The sequence below is a fragment of the Anarhichas minor genome, unplaced genomic scaffold (assembly GCF_050575085.1).
Source record: "Anarhichas minor isolate MPS153535 unplaced genomic scaffold, ASM5057508v1 ptg000030l, whole genome shotgun sequence".
NCBI lineage: Eukaryota > Metazoa > Chordata > Actinopteri > Perciformes > Anarhichadidae > Anarhichas > Anarhichas minor.
In genome coordinates, this window is record NW_027466476.1 from 6,614,070 (window position 1) to 6,632,145 (window position 18,076).

The 18,076-nt window shown below is 40.5% G+C and overlaps 3 protein-coding genes across 10 annotated transcripts; all 3 read left to right on the plus strand.

Moving 5' to 3' along the window:
• The first annotated feature begins 422 nt into the window (after positions 1-422).
• Positions 423-1,560, plus strand: LOC142964531 (immediate early response 3-interacting protein 1). Its single transcript, XM_076104890.1, has 3 exons — positions 423-583; positions 827-928; positions 1,058-1,560. The coding sequence occupies exons 1-3, from the start codon at positions 493-495 to the stop codon at positions 1,111-1,113; spliced, it is 249 nt and encodes an 82-aa protein (XP_075961005.1). The 5' UTR covers positions 423-492; the 3' UTR covers positions 1,114-1,560.
• A 152-nt stretch (positions 1,561-1,712) lies between these two features.
• LOC142964526 (uncharacterized) lies at positions 1,713-8,010 on the plus strand. Its single transcript, XM_076104885.1, has 6 exons — positions 1,713-2,041; positions 2,144-2,307; positions 2,480-2,722; positions 2,863-3,072; positions 3,323-3,506; positions 6,600-8,010. Exons 1-6 carry the CDS (start codon positions 1,803-1,805, stop codon positions 7,294-7,296), a joined length of 1,737 nt encoding a protein of 578 aa, XP_075961000.1. The 5' UTR covers positions 1,713-1,802; the 3' UTR covers positions 7,297-8,010.
• Positions 8,011-8,908: 898 nt separating this feature from the next.
• Positions 8,909-17,943, plus strand: susd1 (sushi domain containing 1). Of its 8 annotated transcripts, none has more exons than XM_076104877.1 (19): positions 8,917-9,198; positions 9,360-9,500; positions 9,869-10,024; positions 10,187-10,339; positions 10,719-10,898; positions 11,463-11,642; positions 11,805-11,984; positions 12,727-12,906; positions 13,031-13,210; positions 13,426-13,605; positions 14,341-14,520; positions 14,930-15,094; positions 15,188-15,282; positions 15,494-15,680; positions 15,821-15,923; positions 16,578-16,833; positions 16,945-16,984; positions 17,329-17,422; positions 17,802-17,943. In XM_076104877.1, the coding sequence occupies exons 1-19, from the start codon at positions 9,144-9,146 to the stop codon at positions 17,818-17,820; spliced, it is 2,724 nt and encodes a 907-aa protein (XP_075960992.1). In that variant the 5' UTR covers positions 8,917-9,143; the 3' UTR covers positions 17,821-17,943. The 8 variants fall into 8 exon arrangements, with proteins under 8 accessions (XP_075960997.1, XP_075960999.1, XP_075960994.1 ...); XM_076104878.1 differs by having other exon boundaries at positions 8,919-9,198; positions 15,830-15,923; XM_076104879.1 differs by lacking the exon at positions 15,821-15,923 and having other exon boundaries at positions 8,914-9,198; positions 16,649-16,833.
• Positions 17,944-18,076: the final 133 nt, after the last annotated feature.

Here is an 18,076-nt window from a genome sequence, read left to right on the forward strand (position 1 = left end):
TTCTGCTCGACTTCAGAGGCAACATTATTTACTCCCAATACATATATCTGACAACCAGTTAGTTTGTTGATTTTACATACAAAGAATCTTTCTTTTCTTACAAATAGAACCACTTAACAGTACGTAAGAACAGACACAAGAATCATATTTATTTCAGGTAATGCTAACTTAGACAATGGGAACTGTGCTTTCATACATTTTGAATGCAGGATGTAGAATACTTTCACATTGTGTTATTACTACTGTAGTAAAGGGTGTACATCCCACTACTGATTCATTTAAAGTACATTATATTTATTGTAAACTGGATTTACTGTACGTAGTCATATTTTTTAAGTACTTTTACTCTACATGAGTAGACTTGTGTGTCTATTATCTGTCTGACAAGCGCACGCTGTCATTCGGTTTGACCTTCCTCAGCCACCGTAGGCTACGTCAGAGGTAAATACTGTCTGTTAGCCCACCACTAGCTAGCTTTGCTGTGAAGACAACATGGCTTTTACTGTGTACTCTCTCATTCAAGCAGCAATCCTGTGCGTCAATGCTGTCGCTGTATTGCACGAAGAAAGATTTCTTAGTAAAAGTAAGTGGATGTAGTTTAAAGTGTGTGTGGGTGAAATATAAATTAAGGTAGCTAATGCTAGCTAGCTAGTTAGTAACTTAATTAACAGCTAACTAAAACAGTTGTTAAAACATTAAACAATTAGGATTTATAGGGGAAGGATTGTGTTATTTAGAGGTACAACCTCTAATAATTGATAAAGAATGTTTTGTGTTAATAACAAAGCTGCATGTCTATCCCTCTGTGTGTTTTAACCATCTCTAGTTGGCTGGGGAGTAGATCAAAGTGTCGGAGGCTTTGGTGATGAACCAGGCGTCAAAGTGCAGCTAATGAACCTGGTCCGCTCTGTGAGGACAGTGATGAGAGGTGAGTGTCTCTCTAGCACCGTGTGTGGTGTTACACACACAGTTTGTGTAACGGTGAGTAACACAGGAGCCCAGTGGGACTCCTCTTGGCTCTCATCGTGTCATCTATTGTCTTTATTTTGCTCCACAGTGCCGTTGATTGCAGTGAATGCAGTCTGCATAGTGCTGCTGCTTCTGTTTGGATGAGGAGGAAGAGGAGACAAACCAGTCTGCTGTCGGGAGAACATCTCCATCACCTCAGGAAACCTTCTGCAGAAACATTGGATCACTTTGACTCACAACATGTCTCCTGTCAGCCTGAATGGGGATATTATAATTTAATATTTCACATCAATACATGGGATATTTATCAAGGCCTGTTTTGTACAGCACAGTAATTCAAAATAAATACATGCAGCTATTTAGAATGGTTAACATCCTTCTTTTGAATAGCACAATAAAATGCTTAATATTAAACACTTAATGTGTCTATGATTTAACTATCAATATATATAAAAAAATAAAATAACTTTCACGTGGAAGCTGACTGTATAATGTTTTCAATGTATACGCTGAAAACATGTAAATTAATTTTTGTATACGTGCTCTGATTGTTGAAATGCTGGCAAAGAAAATATGTTTTTAAAACTCTCACTAAGTGTGTTTACGTCTCTCATTTCCTGAAATAGTCGAATCTGTTGTGTTTGTCCCAGCTCGCGCTCCGTACTTTTGACAGTGTCGTGGACATTGATGTCCGCTCGTGTTTGTGTTTACTTCTTTAGTCCAGACCGATTTACAATTAAATTAAATACATTAGTGAATTAAAATGTAGCGATGTGTGCTAATGCATTTATTAAACCCACGGCGTTGTATTGTAATTATTAATTTAAGTAATAATGGGTAATGCGCAGAGTTCCATTGTTGCCTCGCTCTCTGTATCTTGTGTGTATTTAGTTTATGTTCACATTTACTGCTCTTATAAGTTGTTGAAAACAAATGTACTGAACGAGAGACTCCCAAGTTTTGTGTACCTTTACATCAAATGTGTGTCCAAAGCTCTGATTCGGAGGACAGGCTACTTGCACACAGCAACTACAAGGAAGCGTGAAGTTGTTTACACGGTCCTCAACTGCAGGTAAGCACGGTCCACTTCCGCTGAAGTTTTAACGGGACTAAACTGTCTGAGAGTAGACTGCTGGTCATTCACATTTTGAGTCATCGTATTTGTCTTTAAAAGGCTGGAGACTCCCTTGTTGAGGAGCTTCTGCGATGCTGCAGGTTATGGTTGGGATTATCCAGACACAGAATATAGAGACATCCCAGTGTGCTTCCCAGAGATCCTCTGCCGCAGACTGCTGCTTATGGCGCTAACTGATGAAAACTTCAGACTCAGCCCAGCAGGTACATAACACACATTCAGCAGGTCTCTTTAAACAGATGATTAAAGCTGATCTTTTTGTAAACTGTCTAATACACTAGAACACACATGTTGAATACATTTGGATAATTCCCACTACCCTAATTTCCACGATTTAATGAATGCTTCTAATAAAATGGTGAATTTCTTTTGCAGGTCTGTTTCGTGTGCGTCAGAGTTTGAAAACCCTCCAGCCAGTTGATGAACTGAAGAAGGGTCCGTTCATGCTGCAGGTCAGAGTTCAGGAGTACCGGCAAATTGATGCAGGGGTGGAGGTCGACATCGGTCTGTCTGCCACTTCTCGTACCGGATGCCCAGTGTGGGAATGCGTCCTGACACTGCTGTCCAAAAACGGGCTCCACAAAGCCAGCAGATGCTTACCCAAGAATGCACACGAATGTGAGCAATAATCTGGTGATTTCTGCTTAGATCTCAGCTTTTTCATTTTCACGCAACAAACACCAATTATTGTAGTCGTGTTTTTAGTGGCAGAAGCAAAGTCTATCTCTTTCTGTTTCTGATCATTTGTCTCTTGACAGGCCAACCAGATGAACCTGCGCCAGAAAATGTGAAGCAGATAGAGGTCAGAGTTCCCAGGACTACCGGACTGCAGTGTGTTTGGTACTTCTCTGACTACTCACCCTATCGGCTCCTCTCTCTATCGGCCAGGCTCTTTGGCTCCAGATCGCAGACCGCACCAAGTCTCTGGATGCTGTCTGTCTGCCTGGCTGAAATAGAAAAGCACAAAGGTAAAAGATTTTATGAGAAGACAAAACTGACTGATAGGTTAGGTTGATGAAACACTGTAGTAATTTAACCTGGAACCAATTCATGAAAGCTTTTATTTTTGCTGTTAAATTTTTTTTTTAAAAAGGAAACCAGACATTTTCTTGTTTCTCTGTTCTTTCCTTTTCTTGCTACTGAGAGTCAACATGTCTGCTGTGAAAAGGATTCGAGCCATACTGGTCACATCTTCTCATTGCTCTGTTGTGTCATCAGGGGTTGGAGTTATCACTGCTCCCATCAACGTCACTGCCGAATTTAAGGAGCCTCTTTTGGTACCAGGCAGAGTGAAAATCAAGATTTGGGAGAAAAACGGGGATCAGTCTCCTGCCCAAGACCTCAGCTTCCACATGCAGCAACATGGGAGCAACACATCTCACATGATGGGATTGATTTCTAGGTGATTGACTAACTTATACGGTTAATATTTGTAGTTTCGTCAATACACAATAAATGATTTTCTTTCTGTTTTGTTCTGCTTCAATTTGGATAACCCGTTGTATAATCAATGAAATGCTGTATGTTTCATAGATCTACTGTACATGAGCACTTTGTCAGATGGCATGTCTACCGGTTGACTATAGGCTAATGCAGACACCATCCCTACAGGGAAGGAAGACTTTTCAATATTTGACCCCTCTGTTATTCCAGTTTGCAGCTTTCTTGTGTGTGAAGGTCTGTCCTCCTGTATTATTTATTGGAACACAGTCAGTGAATGTGAAGCCATGCATCCCTGCACCACTGTAACATTTCATGAAGGAATCATAAAAAGGAATCATGTTAGTGCGTTTTAGAGGTGCTTGTAGGCAGATTTTGTTACTTTTGGACAGGCTAGCTGTTTCCCCGGTTTCCAGCATTTATGCTAAGCTAACTGGCTGCTAGCATTCCTTCTTCTTTAATAAGAATAATTGTCCGATAAGTGAACGTTCATGTTGTGTTATGTAGATACTGATTGTTTCCAGGTGAAAATATGTGCAGCCATGAATGTTAAATTCATTGAACTTGGGGGTGGGGGGAAATAAATAGTGGTGTGATTTAAATGGGTAGAGCGTCCCGTGACTGCCTCCCTGCACACTGTGAGCAGTTGTAGTTTATAAGATGAGGGGAGGGCGTGTGTGTAGAGTCTCTGTTTATAGACGACCAGACGGAGGAGAAATCAGCTTCACCAGTTTTACTACAGATCGGAGGGACACATGCTGGCTCATCCCACTTCCACCATGTGATTTTCATTACAGCAACTTGGGAAAGATTTCAACTGTGGAAGGCTTAGGGTAAAAGAGTTTTTTAAATATTTGAATGCAAGTGGATTTTTGTGAAAATTAAGCTTTATGCAGGATTCTGTATTCTTGTTAAATCACTGTAATTGATATATAGCCTACTAGTGTATGGGACACAGATGTTCTGTCTCCCTACAAAAGGAACTTCATTAAATACTTCAACTCGTGGTTGGCAATGAAGTAATTCAAACTAAGGCGAGTCTTGGGTCTTTGGTTAATTCAACATTATTGTCTTATTCCTCCTCGTCAGTATAAATTCCCTCCGCCACGGGTAAAGCTGTTGTCAACCTTCTCATAGTCACTGCTGAGACAAAAACAGCCACCAACCAAGAGCAAACTAAAGCGGTAATATAGTGAGTGTGTTTAAATCAAATCAATTTTTCATCTATTGTTCCTCAGCTACCACCACATGCTGGAGTGGAGTAGACTCTTGCTTGAACTTTGTACATTGCTGTTATTATTCATTTATAGAGTCCCGATTCTGTCATGCATACGAGTCAGTCAAGTGTAAGAGGGTCAGACAGCTAAGCTCCTGTGCAGAGTGGATTGCAGCATGTAGAGACTTAAAGTGGAAACACTCCTCTTGAAAGAATCTTTTAATCTTGTATTTAATGTAAATATGTCATTTGTCACATGTGTTCTTTAAATAGTGTATGTATAGTAATGTAATGTGTAGTTCAAAACAAATTTGAACATGAACTTTTCAGAAACAGTATCTGCTACTGTAGCTTTGGCTGATGGTCGATTTCTACAGTACGGACATTTAAAACACCTGCCATTCTGCCACTATATTCACCACTTCGTCTCTTTTGTTTCCGTGTGTAGAAGAGGAGGGTGTGTGTGGTTTTTAGAGAGATGAGATGACACGAACACACTCCTTCCTTGGTTAGAGCACTTTAGAGGAGTTCATCCGTCTCCTTCTTCAAAGAGCTGATCCTCTGGGATTTCAAGTTATTTTTGCTTCTTTTAAAAGTACCAGCTTCATTTATTTATTCAGAGAGGCCAATACTAAATGACAGCTTGTTCTCTCTTACTGTTGTTCATGAAGTCCATTGCACTTGCTATTACCTGCCCTAGTTGCTGTGTTAGTGGAAGATGTGACTAATATTAATGCTACAACTGCACAACAGTACCATGTATACTAGGGGTGAGCGATGTCTGGCACAGTGTATGTTATTTGTTATAGCGATACAAAGGGAGAAACGTTAAAGGAAAACCATGAATAGATTAGTGCAAAATACAGAGCTCAATAAATAATCATTCAATAATGAGTATGAAAATTATGTAAATAGCGACAGCCTTTATAGTCACTTGATCTCAACCCGGTTGAACACATATTTGACATATTAGAGCAGCGTGCAAGACCACCGCCATCATCATTAAGTATAAATGAGGGAATATCTTTTGGAAAAATGATATTCATCTCTCCAGTAGAGTTCCAGTGGAAACAACACTGAGGAGCATTGAAGCTATTCTCGAGGTTCATGATGGCCCAACACTTTACGACCCTCAAGACCCTTTGGCTGTGGTTACACTTGTATTTTCAATGTGACTTTTACAATAAGATGCGCCAGATTGGAACTCAGCTATGTCCATATTTGTATGTCCACACTTGACACTTAAATGAGACCTGCCCGATTGGATAGTGATCGGATATATTTAGTGATCAAAGGAACACTTTAGCTGGCCCTGTTCGACGCGAAGGAGCAGCGGCTCTACTCTGAACCCCCTCCGGATGTCTGAGCTCCTCACCCTATCTCTCTCATTCTTTCAGTCACTACCCAAACTCATTTCAGTCACTACCTATACTCATACAACGCCCGTATTACTGCTGATACTGCACCACACCTGTCCATCTCCCACTCCATCTTGCTATAACTCGTGAACAAGACCCAGAGATACTTGGAACTCCCTCGCTTGGGGCAGTGACTCACTCCCCACCCGGAGGGCGCAATCCACTGTTTTCCATCAGAGAACCAAGGCCTCAGACTTTGAGGTACTCAGTTTTATCCTGACTGCTTCACACCTGCAAAAATGTGACAAAGTAGTTGGTATGTAATTGTTAATAAATATTAACTGACGGTCTACTTACTAGCTCTTTCTGTAGCATCATTAATAAAGCTGGCTAGTAAATAGATATTGAGTTAAGTTTTTTTCAAACTACTATTTCCAAGGCCAAGTATTCATTTTCAATTTTCTTTTTTGTCTCAGTGCAGCAAACAAAAATACATGAAGAAGCAAGGAAAAGGCAACACTGCTGCCAGCATCCCCCTCTCTTCCCCACCAGGGAACAGCGGTGTGCAGGTCTACCATGACTACCAGAGTGTGGCTTTTAAGATGTATTCTGCGAACGGTCATGCTATAGAAAATGGCTGTCACACCAGGAGAGACCGGGTCACCAGCCGAGATGGTACAGGCAAGATGTCCTCCATTCCAGACATCATTTCTAACAGCCAGGACCAGAGGTACAGCATGAAAGACCAGAGTGTTCAGAGGAACTCCCCATGGATGATGGATTCCAGCAGCCAAGCATATTCAGGACCAGAGGACAACTCCACAGACCCACATGAGACCCTGACAGAGACTTCAACTCTGACCTTTGTGGATGTTCACACCCTGGAGGAATCAGCAGAGAACCACAGCCTCCATGGGGTGGGGTTGGTTTACCTCAGGGAGTTTGTGCTGATAGATGATGACGATGAAGGAGACATGTCGCTAAGAGAGAAAACAGTGATAGACTTGTCCGTCATGGATGGAAAAGCTGCTGACCTGGTGTGTGGGAGGCTGCTGTCTACCTCCTGTGGCTCCCTGTCAGAGAGTATGGAAGAATTTGCGGCTCCTGAAGCGCCTCCACCTGAGGAAGTTGAGACGGCACATGAAAAGAAACGCTGCTGTTTCTGCACTGTTTTATGAACAAGCAGGACTCTGCAGGAGTTTGTGTGAAGCTGTTCTAGACGACTCGGTTCTCTGACTCGGTTCTGATCTCTCTGGCTAAACACTACTACACACTGGTTGTATATATGTGTTCCTGTTGAATTGCAGAGCAGATTTATAGGTTTGGTGACATACCATTGTGTCATTTTTTCATTTATTGACTTTTTGTTTTACTCAATATTTCTGGCATTAATTTTACAAAGCCTTTATTCTACATTAAAACAGCAAACATATTTGTGTTGGTCTCAAATGTCAGCCACTAATGTTTTTTTTGAACACTCCTTATTTAAGTAGCCTAATTATGAAATATATGTATGCTGAGACGCATTCACGGATTCACATTGAAAGAATTGGATAATTTGGGTTAAGATAATCATTTTCAAGTTTAACAAACACATCTGATGTTTATTATAAAGTTTTTATACAAAAAAAAAGGCATATTCCTATAATATTTCATCTGAATGACATCTACTGGTGAAAGTAGGACTGAACTGTATCTGCCATGTGATTATCTTGTGGACATATTGAGGGACATTGCTAAACACCAGGCAATATGGTATATTCTGCACCTGTTTTTCACCAGATGATTTTGGTTCGAAGCTAGCTTACACTTTCAAGTCATAAATCATGTGTTGCTGAGGAAGTAATGCATTTTAGGCCTGTGGAATAAAGCCTTAGTTCAGGCAGAACTGATTGGCATCAGCTGTTTCTTTCATGCCTCCCGATCATTGCCTCATTCACAGGTGTGTAGCTACCAGCTGACTGAAAACATCCAATTATATACATGCAGGTGTACAGCATGGTCACTATTGCTCTGCCTCCTTATGTGTTATATTATTGATATTATCATGTTCATGTATGTTCCTATTGAGGGGGAATCATTCTTTCAACAAAAACACGATGATGATGCGTATTTGAGTCTTTTCCATTATATCTAACTCTCGAACCATTGGCTATAAATGGTCAATCCCCTGCTGCAAGTGTTGCTGACTGAACGTGTGTGCTTTGGGCAGGGGTTAATCAGTCCAGTCCAGCAGGCACTGGTGTGAGGCGGTAGCTTTTTGGTTTGAGTGACAGAGATACCCCACTAAGGACCATGCTTGGCTGACAGATAGCAGCTCACCACACTTATCTCCCCCTCCCACAGCATGCCAACTGACACCCCATCAGCACCAACTACAGACCCCGTGGTAGGACGAGGAGGGATGTTGGTTTCATTGACTTCAAAAACCAGTAAACATTTGAGGATTATATTAAAAAAGGATCAATTCAGTTAGTTTAATAAGGGTTACTTTAAATATATAGGGCAAAGGGTGAAGGTGTACTAAGAAATTCATAAAATGTCATTAATATTAACTTATTATTGATGTAGTTTCTAAGTCATCTAGTTAAAGGTCCTTAACTAGCTGATAATGTGGTTAATGTGCTTTTAAAAACATCTAAAATGATACTTTGTTTTTTGAAAGTGCATCCAACAAGTTCATCGGGCCAAATATAGCCGTTATCAGCCACCGCAGCATGAGTGTGCAGTTCACTAAAGTGAGCACAGAGCGTATCAACACATGTGAAGTCTAACCGAATGTGTCAGGGAATGAAAGATTAAGCCCCCAAAAAAAAACACCAGCTGCCAGAAGACCATTGACAAAAGGAGCTATTTCTCAGAGTGACCTCAGCTCACCCACTCACAGAGTCACTCAATCCTGGTTATCAAATACGCTCGGTGTCATCATGGAACACAAAACGGAAGTAAAATACACATAAAAAGAAGATGGGGAGGTTAAGCGTCTGGTGAAGTGAAGAGAGCGTCAGGGAGACTCTCAGAGAGGATGGACGAGAGACACAGAGCAATGATCCTGGTTTTTCTGCTCTGTGTCATTGCAGGTAAGAACACCGATGACAATTTTTTTGCTGCATCATTCTCACTGAACGTGATTATCTATTATGCATTTTATTTTTAATGTTTCACTTTATGTTTCACTGATGATTGCAGAAGGGGTGAATAGAACGATATTGACTGATGGATGTTCTTTCTATCCTCTCAGAAATTCCAGCAGAAGGCCACAATCTGGATGTGTGTCCCACCTGCCACGCTGACGCCACATGTGACGAAAAGTCAGACGGCTCTGGAAAAGTTTGTAACTGCAAGTACGGCTTTGTTGGAAATGGGAGAACCTACTGTCAAGGTAAGAAAAAAACATTGTGTTTATTTATCAAGTGAAGCTAAATGAAGTCTTTTCGTCTCAACCTCTTTTCTCTTTTCCTATAAGAAAAGGGGTTTGCAATGTCAATAATAAGAGTCTACAGCTGCAGTGGATCTGTGAGGCTGTAGTTAGGCATATATTCTCAATATATCCTCAATTTTCTTGGAGATCACTGAAGTCAGTAGGATTTATTTTTTGGGGACCATTCATGTCTGTAAAAAACTTCATGGCAATCCGTTCTATGGACATTTTGACTTGTCAAAGTAGAAAAAGCACCGTAGGAATTAATAACATTTGATTTCAACTCCCTCTCTCCTATGTTGAAGTGCAGTAAATATTTTTTCTTCCAGATAAAGATGAGTGTCAGATAGGTGCCAGTAAGATCTGTGGGCAGGACACCACCTGCCACAACACATATGGCGGCTACTACTGTACCTGCCTGGCTGGCTACAGCCCTTCTAACAACATGACCGTCTTCATCCCGAATGATGGAACCCACTGCCAGGGTGAGTTTAGGCTGGACGTGGGGCTTTATTTTTACAGGACTGTTGAAGGCATAACTATACAGAGAGGTATATAGGACAACATGAAGTTTGGACTTTTACCTGTAAAACAAGCCTTTCATTATCGTTTTTATGTCACATGCTCATTTACCATGTGTTGTGCAGACAAAGACGAGTGCACGCTCACAGGCTCGTGTGGAGAAGGAGCTCAATGCAGGAATCTTGAGGGCAGTTTTGACTGCAGCTGCCAGCTGGGATATCAAGTCCACAACGGAGCGGAGCCCTTCCACCCTCGCAGAGACAAAGCTTCCTGCAAAGGTAAGACAGCATTAATGTGTTTTGAATAAGCATAATTACAGTTATGAGTATATTAAATTGACACTTTTCCAGTGTATGTATTATGGGTTTGGGACTCGGCTCCAGACAATCAAGCAAGAGGGCAGTAGATGGACTTTCAAACCCTTTAAAAGGAGATTAAATTCCTACTGTGTATTTGATCTGTCTTGCTCCACACAAATCGTACTCCAAAGACACACATGTAGTTAATTGCAAATTCAGTCGAACCCATCCCTTTATGTCATTAGTGTGTACCCCTCACTTTGGTCCTGGCTGGTGTAACAGTGGCAGTGCCTGCTGCGTGTGGGTGGGCAAACAGCTGGATCTAATCTTGACTTTTGTTTGTTCTTGTCCCGCTCAGTGGTTGACTGCGGCCAGCCTGCCTCAGTGAAGGACACAGTGCTGCTGTCAGTCACAGGCACCACATACAGCAGTGTGGCCATGTTTGTCTGTGATAAAGGCTTTGTGTGGAGGAGTGGAGACAACAGCTCTGTGTGTGGAGCTGATGGACTGTGGAAAGGACCCAACATGGTCTGTGAAGGTAACAAAACACACATAAAATATATATACACATATATATACATACACAGCTTCTAGCATTATATTACTCTGTATGACCATTCGTCACCGCATTGCAACTTTGTACGTTGCTTTCTCTGCTCTCTGCTTGTGTTTTTTTATTGTTTGGCTTTTCAGGAGTTCTTAACAGTGTCAATTAAATGTATCATAATAAAAAATGTAACCATAAGTACTTTTAATCATGCTAGCTGTCGGCTAGCTCTGCAGGACTTTGCTACCCACACAGGCTACTAACTAGTTCTACTTCTGCAGATTTCAATACAGATTTGTTGCTCACAATGTAGCATTGTCAAGGAACAGTATAAACATGTTTAACCACAGGTGTGTAGTACTAGTTTGCACATGTGCAGTACCGATCTCAGCATCCGATCCAGCATCATCAGGCTGTATAGGTAGCAAACCCGATGCTGGTATCGGCTTTGGAAGAACTCTAACATGGATCATAAAACTGATCGGTCGGAAAGAGTTCCTGGAGATTTTCCAGTGACTACGGTTTCATGCAGCATGTCACTGCTTTGGCCCTCAGAGGTTGACTGTGGCTCTCCCCCTGCCCTCCCTCACTCTCATATGCTGTGGAATAAGAGTTCAAGGATGGGCACCGAGGCGGTTTATCAGTGCAACTCTGGATATCATAATGTTGGAAAGGGAAATGTATCCATCTGTACGTCTGCTGGACAGTGGGAGAGACCGTCTATGCTCTGTCAAGGTACAGTCACTGTTTTATCAGATCATTTTAGAGTAATTACAATATCACTGGAAAGCATACTTATCCACCACACAGATATACAGTTTGTTATTTTTTCCTTAAATTGAGTTAACTGAAATGAATCTGGATCTTGGTGTTCATGTTACATGTTATTCCTTGTAGAGGCCACGTGTGGAAGTCCTCCGATAATTGAATCCACTGAGCAGGTGTGGGACAGTCATTCAACCCCTGGCAGCACCGTGCTCTATGTTTGTAAAGAGGGCTTTTATAACAAAGGAGGACTTAATATATCGAAGTGTAATGAAAACGGTCAGTGGACCCCGCCAAGTCTGTCGTGTCAAGGTAATTAAAACAATGACTGAAACCATTCAAATCATTTTCTTTTACAGTATAAAATGGTAGGAAATTATTTCGAGCATTTTCTGTTGTGACATATTGTGAAGCTAGTTTTAGGAAACATTACTTCATTAAAAGTGTTTCACTCAATAATGACACTAGCTTGCACACCCACACGTGTTTTCACTTGTCCTGGCCTATTACATGTTCCAAATGAATTACTTTTTCTTTTTACTTGTATTACATACTGCAGCTGCCCTTACAAAGTACATACTGTTGCACATCCAGTCGTGACATACTACTTCCTCATAACATTGCACCTTGAACGTTGACCCTCTTATTTATATATCTGCTGCAAAGAGGATTGTGGAATACCCAGATAAGCATACTAGCTTTGTATGCTGCAAAATGCGACTGGAATGAAGTAGCACGTCCTGTTATTTTTTTTGAATAGTGACATTTGACATACTAAATCTTTTTCTGGCAGACTAAATAGTATTGTAGTATGGGTATTGGAATGCACAGTTTGTCTGCACATGGCTACGCAGTCCTGAGAAGAGCTGCTCAACATAAGTGAAATCAATGTAGCGTGTTGGGTGTGCAGGGCAGCGATCCTTATGTGAACATAACTAACACTTTTGTCAAACTGCTAAGAATTCATTAGATATAAAGAATGTTTTGTATGTATATATATAATATATATTTATTTTTCTGTATAACCCACTGTGTGCATAATTTTCTGTCCCAGACATATTATGTGGGGATCCCCCTATACTGCCTCACACTGGGCAAGTGTGGGATGGCAGCTCCAGCCCTGGAAGCACAGTGACGTACTACTGTAAAATAGGATTTTATCCCAGTGAAGGAAATAACATGTCACTGTGCTCAATTATTGGTAACTGGACAAAACCAAACATCTCATGCCAAGGTAAAAACACCTTCCTCCAAAATGTTGTTAATGCTGTGGTTCAGCATTGCTTCTCCATTGCTGTTGTAGATTCAAATAATAACTGTTTTCACCCAATTAAATATTTCAATTTCTATACTTGCAGAAGTTGACTGTGGTGTGCCGCCACCCATCCCCCATTCAATCATGCTGTGGGATAGAATCTCCACTTTGGGCTCTCAGGTTGTTTATCAGTGTAACTCTGGATATCGCAGTGTTGGAGAGAGAGATGTATCAGTTTGTACTGCCATTGGAGATTGGGATGGAGCCTCACTGCTCTGTACAGGTAATAATGACATTAATCTACACAATGGAGTATTGGGTTACCTGCCTCCAGTAAAAGTTATAATGCAATCCTCATGTCGGCATAGTCGACATAATTTCCATGCTGTAATTGAACAGTATGAATGTTACTGTAATCATTCAGCTGCCATTACAATCACTTGAAACTGAAAAAATGTGTAAATTCATCTGCAATGACTTGCTGTCTTTTTGTTGTAGAAATCAATTGCCAAGAGCCTGTTTTTAAACCTCGTGCTAAAATGCTATGGGACGGCACATCACACATTGGCAGTGTGGTTTATTACCAATGTGAGGAAGGATATTACACCAAGAGCCTGAGAAACTACTCAGTATGTGGAGACAATGGACTGTGGGAGGATATTGAGCTATGGTGTGAAGGTGCAACGTTTGATGACAGATATATTGATAAACTACTGTTTTCATTTCAGAATATTTGTAGCAATTCGCACATAATATTTAGAGCAATGGTTTGAAATTTTCAAAAAGCAGCTGGTTAGCTTTGCTTAGCATAAAGACAGGAAACAGGCTCTGTTCAACGGTAACAAAATCAACCTATTAGCACCTTAAAAGCTCACAACACGTTATATCGTGTTTGTTTAATCCACACAAATACCAAAGTGTAACTATTTCTTGGCCTGATTGCAGTGACGTCCTCGAGTCTACACTGGTTGCCTGGTAATCTCACAGTGACAAGAAGACTCCACTCACTGCACTTGGCCAAGAAATAGTTCATTTGTTACCTTTTGAGTGCCATGCTAGCTGTTTTCCCCCTGTTTCCAGTCTTTGTGCTAAGCTACGCTAACTGGCTGCTAGCTGAAGCTTCATATTTACTGTATTGATCTTGTGACTCTGTGTAAGAAAGCAAATAAGCCTTTTCCCCAATATTCAAACTATTGCTTTAAAATAGAAGTATTAGTATATTGCTATGCTCTGTAAATAGTTGAAGTATGAAAATCCAGTCCACCAATTCTATATTCTATAAACGTTCATATTCATATGAGGTACACATACGTAAGTGTAATAAACACAAAGTTTGCTACTTGTTCTCATTATGTTTATGGAGGAATGAACTGTGCCATTTGTGTTTTTCTTTGTGATATCTTGCTAATTCAGAAATAAGCTGCGGCCCCCCACTAACCCTCCCCCATACTAACCTCCGGTGGGATGGCACCAGTAGACCGGGCAGTGTGGTGCTGTATGAGTGCATGGATGGATTTTACCTGATGAGTGGAAACAATAGTTCAACATGTTTACTCTCAGGACAGTGGGGGAAGGTATCTGTGAAGTGCAAAGGTACAGTGATAATCTCTATAAGTGCATCTATTTGACTGCGGAAGAATCATTCTTTGTTAACATGTTATTGACATAATTTAGTTGATGCTTTGATCTTATCTGGCAAGTAACTGATGAATGCCCTATATTGTCTCAGCTGTGGTTGGAGGCTCCTTTGTATTTATTCCCGCTTGGGCTATACGTTGTGTGTTGTTGAGGTATATTGCTGAATAATGTTTTGTAACTTTCACATTGTTATGCTGGTGTGATTCTTTCCTTGGGTCAATCCACTGCTGACTGAATGTCGAGGAAACAACATGTTGCACGGCTTTTACCACCTGACGACTGATGGAATGTCTACGATATACTGTAATCATGCTTATAAGGCCTTTCAGTAAATTAGTTAACCAGTGCCATTGTTTTCCGACAGCTAAATGTGGTCCGGTTCCCTTCCTTGCCAAATCAGAGGTGATGTGGCATAACAGGAGTGTTGTGATCCACCGCTGTGTAGATGGATATCACAGCTGGAGGGGCAGCTACGTCTCTGTGTGTGGCAGCTCTGGGCTGTGGCAGAGAGCTACACTGAGATGCATAGGTGAGTAACAACACAACCCCATTAGGATCTGTAATATGTCAAATAAAAAGGGGAAGATTTGTGGTACCATCACTCTTTTTACATCTCTTACAGAAATAAAGCCACCTGTCAATCACCTATCTGTCCTTAATGAAAAATGTCTGCATTGGAGAGCAGAGAAGTATGAGGAGGATAAAGAAGTATACAAGGTAACAGATTTTATAATCCTTCTTTCACTGCCGTTGCTGTTTATCTTATCTCTATCTTACCATTATTGTCTTCATAGGAAAGTGCTTTCAGTGTTTTTTTACCTTATTATCTGGGTATATGTGAATGTGTATGGACAGTTAAGCATTTCTCATGCGATTACCATACTTTTTTTTCCCCTGATGCCACATTGCATATAACCAACCGTTGCAGGTGACGTACATAGGATTCAGAGACTACGAGAGGTCCTTTCATGATAGAGGGAAGCGGTGTCTGAGCTCTAAGGCAGACCAGCTGGAACTCTGTCTGAACCTGCTTCCAGTCACAAACTACAGCATCTCCATCACCGCACTGTCTTCCAGATTCACTGCCACCATCTCCACTAACACCAGTTTAACAGGTATCATTGTACAGCCAACTCTCCTCTGACAAATGTCTCCCTGCATTAAAGTGAAACCAGGAGTTATCAGCATTTATGGAAATATTTAGGACTGATTGTATTGAATGTGATGCATTCTTCTTTATACTGAGCATAATAAGATTTGACAGTTCCCCGAGCACCAGTTGTCGACTACAGAGAATTTGAGACTCCTGTACCAACATTGAGGCTCCGCAGATCACCCAACACACTGGACCCAATAAGGTAACAATCAGCTCTATTGTTCTGCCAGGTTACAGAGGAAATGAAAACCCTATGAGATAAAACAAACAGACATGCTTAAATAAGTTTGATAATTCATAAATCTTTACAATAAATCTAGTTAATAGCAAAGAAAGAAAGAAAGAAAAGAAGATATAAGTGCTAGAGCTAAACGGATGAATCAGCAAGGTAGACGTATCAGCTGATATTAGCTTATTGCAGATATATCTGTATCAGTGCTTAGTTTGGCCGATTTGTGTAAAGAAAGCACAGTCCAGGAATTACAAACTAGGTTACAGGACATTCAGAAGTTTGTCCACCAGAGGTCACTGACAAGTTGATTTATATTCTGTATCCACCGTTTAGTATGGAAGTCCTGAGCGGAAAGTTTTTCACCTCTTTTTACAAAAAAAAGCAACTTTCACCTGGAAAAACTTTGCCCACCTGCTTCAAAGATTAAAAAAAACAATTCTTTAAATGTTGAAAGATTATCCTGCAATACCGTTTTTCACCAGTTCTGAAGTCAGAATCACATGTACCACGTTACCTTTATGTCATATTCAGGTGTTACAAATCTTTCATGTAAAGAATTTAACGTGTTAACATATCTCTATTTATGACCATACGGTAACAATTTCTTTGTTCTTCATTCTGCAGTTGGTACCAGGTGTCTGTGCTTCCTGTAGAGGGGATTATAATGTTTAACTGTTCCTCTCCTGCGAGCTCAGACATCTCAAGCAAATCAAAGTCCTCAACAGAGTACATCACTGCCCAGATTGATGTCAGACATGTTGGGACCGAGATGAACTTTACTGTGGGAGATGGACTCCACTATGGAGGCTTCTTTAATGCACCACTGGAGAACGGCAGGAACTATTATATCATCTTACGAGCTGTCAGCCAGTGGAAATCGGTGGGTCCAACTACGATACAATAAAGTATCAGTATAAAAATGTATTGACTTATAAACTGCAACAAACTTTGCAGTTTACTAATTGAATTACCTGAATGTTTTCTCTTCTAGGCTTTAAAATGTTCCTGTGTCCTCTGGGCTAAAGTAAGAGGTAATTTACTGGCCAAATACCCAAATACTATAGTGTCCTTTTTTTAAATGATAAGATTTATCTTGGGAAATTACATAGTGTAGGCATCCGGATGTTATACGGTTAAGAGAGGAGAGAAAGAGGCTGAGCGAGGAGAAGGTGGTTCGGGCTGGTCTTGTTCGGTGTTGGTAGTTCACTAACGTTATGAGTAAAACTCAGAACGTGTTGGACTGATTTATTTATTCCTTATCATACAGTCACGTCGCTTACACTAGTAACAGAAAGGCAAGAGAAAGTATTTCAAATAAGTAGATGTAGAAAAAGCTCGTTGCCAGTTACTCACACGCAGCATTTCCTTGTTCCAGGTACAGCCTATGTTCTGTGGGTTTCATCTCTGTCTGCTGCTGCAGCAATTGCACTGGTTGCCTTGGTCATTTTGGGTGGATACTGTTTCCCCTGGTATGTAAGATGGTACAATAGAGTGTTATAACCCTGTTAATATTATTTTATGTGTGAAACAACTGTTATTTAATTAAATCAAATCTACACAGTCTGAAGTGATTCTAGTGTTTCTGGAATTTTCAAAGATGAAATAAATGCATGATCAGGGGATAATTCAAAAACTAATAACTATGACTGGTAATCACAGCCTGCAAATAGAATATTAATTTTTGATTTGTTTTCTGGTGACAAAATACAGTAATCCTGCATCGTGCAAGTAGCCTGTTATATTTCACTATGAATGACTGTAACTTAGATATTTTGCACACTTTCAGGGGAAAGACGGCACTTGAAATTGTAATTTATTGACCTGTTTTCCCTCTGTCGTCTTTTCCAGGTTTTTCAAGAGGACATGACACTCCTAAACTCCTTAATTGTCATTATGACGAATTCAATTACAGTCTTGACTTCCCATCTGTGCATTTTATTTTGTACATTTTGTAACTAATTATAATAAACTGTTTTTTTCACTTCAATAATAGTTGAATGATTAGTGGATGTCAATGTGTACTTGGAATGAAGCAATCCACTTTGTAAAGCAGACCATTTGTGACTTCACTGTTTGAGAAACCTTCTGACACACTCCCATGATCAGAGTCTACAGGAATAAGG

Excerpts from the sequence above, each read along its gene's own strand:
- LOC142964531 (XM_076104890.1), top strand. The coding sequence starts at position 493 with ATGGCTTTTACTGTGTACTCTCTCATTCAAGCAGCAATCCTGTGCGTC. Across the intron at positions 584-826 it reads AGAAAGATTTCTTAGTAAAA|TTGGCTGGGGAGTAGATCAA; the intron begins GTAAGTGGATGT and ends AACCATCTCTAG. Across the intron at positions 929-1,057 it reads TGTGAGGACAGTGATGAGAG|TGCCGTTGATTGCAGTGAAT; the intron begins GTGAGTGTCTCT and ends TTTGCTCCACAG.
- LOC142964526 (XM_076104885.1), top strand. The coding sequence starts at position 1,803 with ATGGGTAATGCGCAGAGTTCCATTGTTGCCTCGCTCTCTGTATCTTGT. Across the intron at positions 2,042-2,143 it reads TACACGGTCCTCAACTGCAG|GCTGGAGACTCCCTTGTTGA; the intron begins GTAAGCACGGTC and ends TGTCTTTAAAAG. Across the intron at positions 3,507-6,599 it reads ATGATGGGATTGATTTCTAG|CAAACAAAAATACATGAAGA; the intron begins GTGATTGACTAA and ends GTCTCAGTGCAG.
- susd1 (XM_076104877.1), top strand. The coding sequence starts at position 9,144 with ATGGACGAGAGACACAGAGCAATGATCCTGGTTTTTCTGCTCTGTGTC. Across the intron at positions 10,899-11,462 it reads ACCCAACATGGTCTGTGAAG|AGGTTGACTGTGGCTCTCCC; the intron begins GTAACAAAACAC and ends TTTGGCCCTCAG. Across the intron at positions 11,643-11,804 it reads ACCGTCTATGCTCTGTCAAG|AGGCCACGTGTGGAAGTCCT; the intron begins GTACAGTCACTG and ends TATTCCTTGTAG.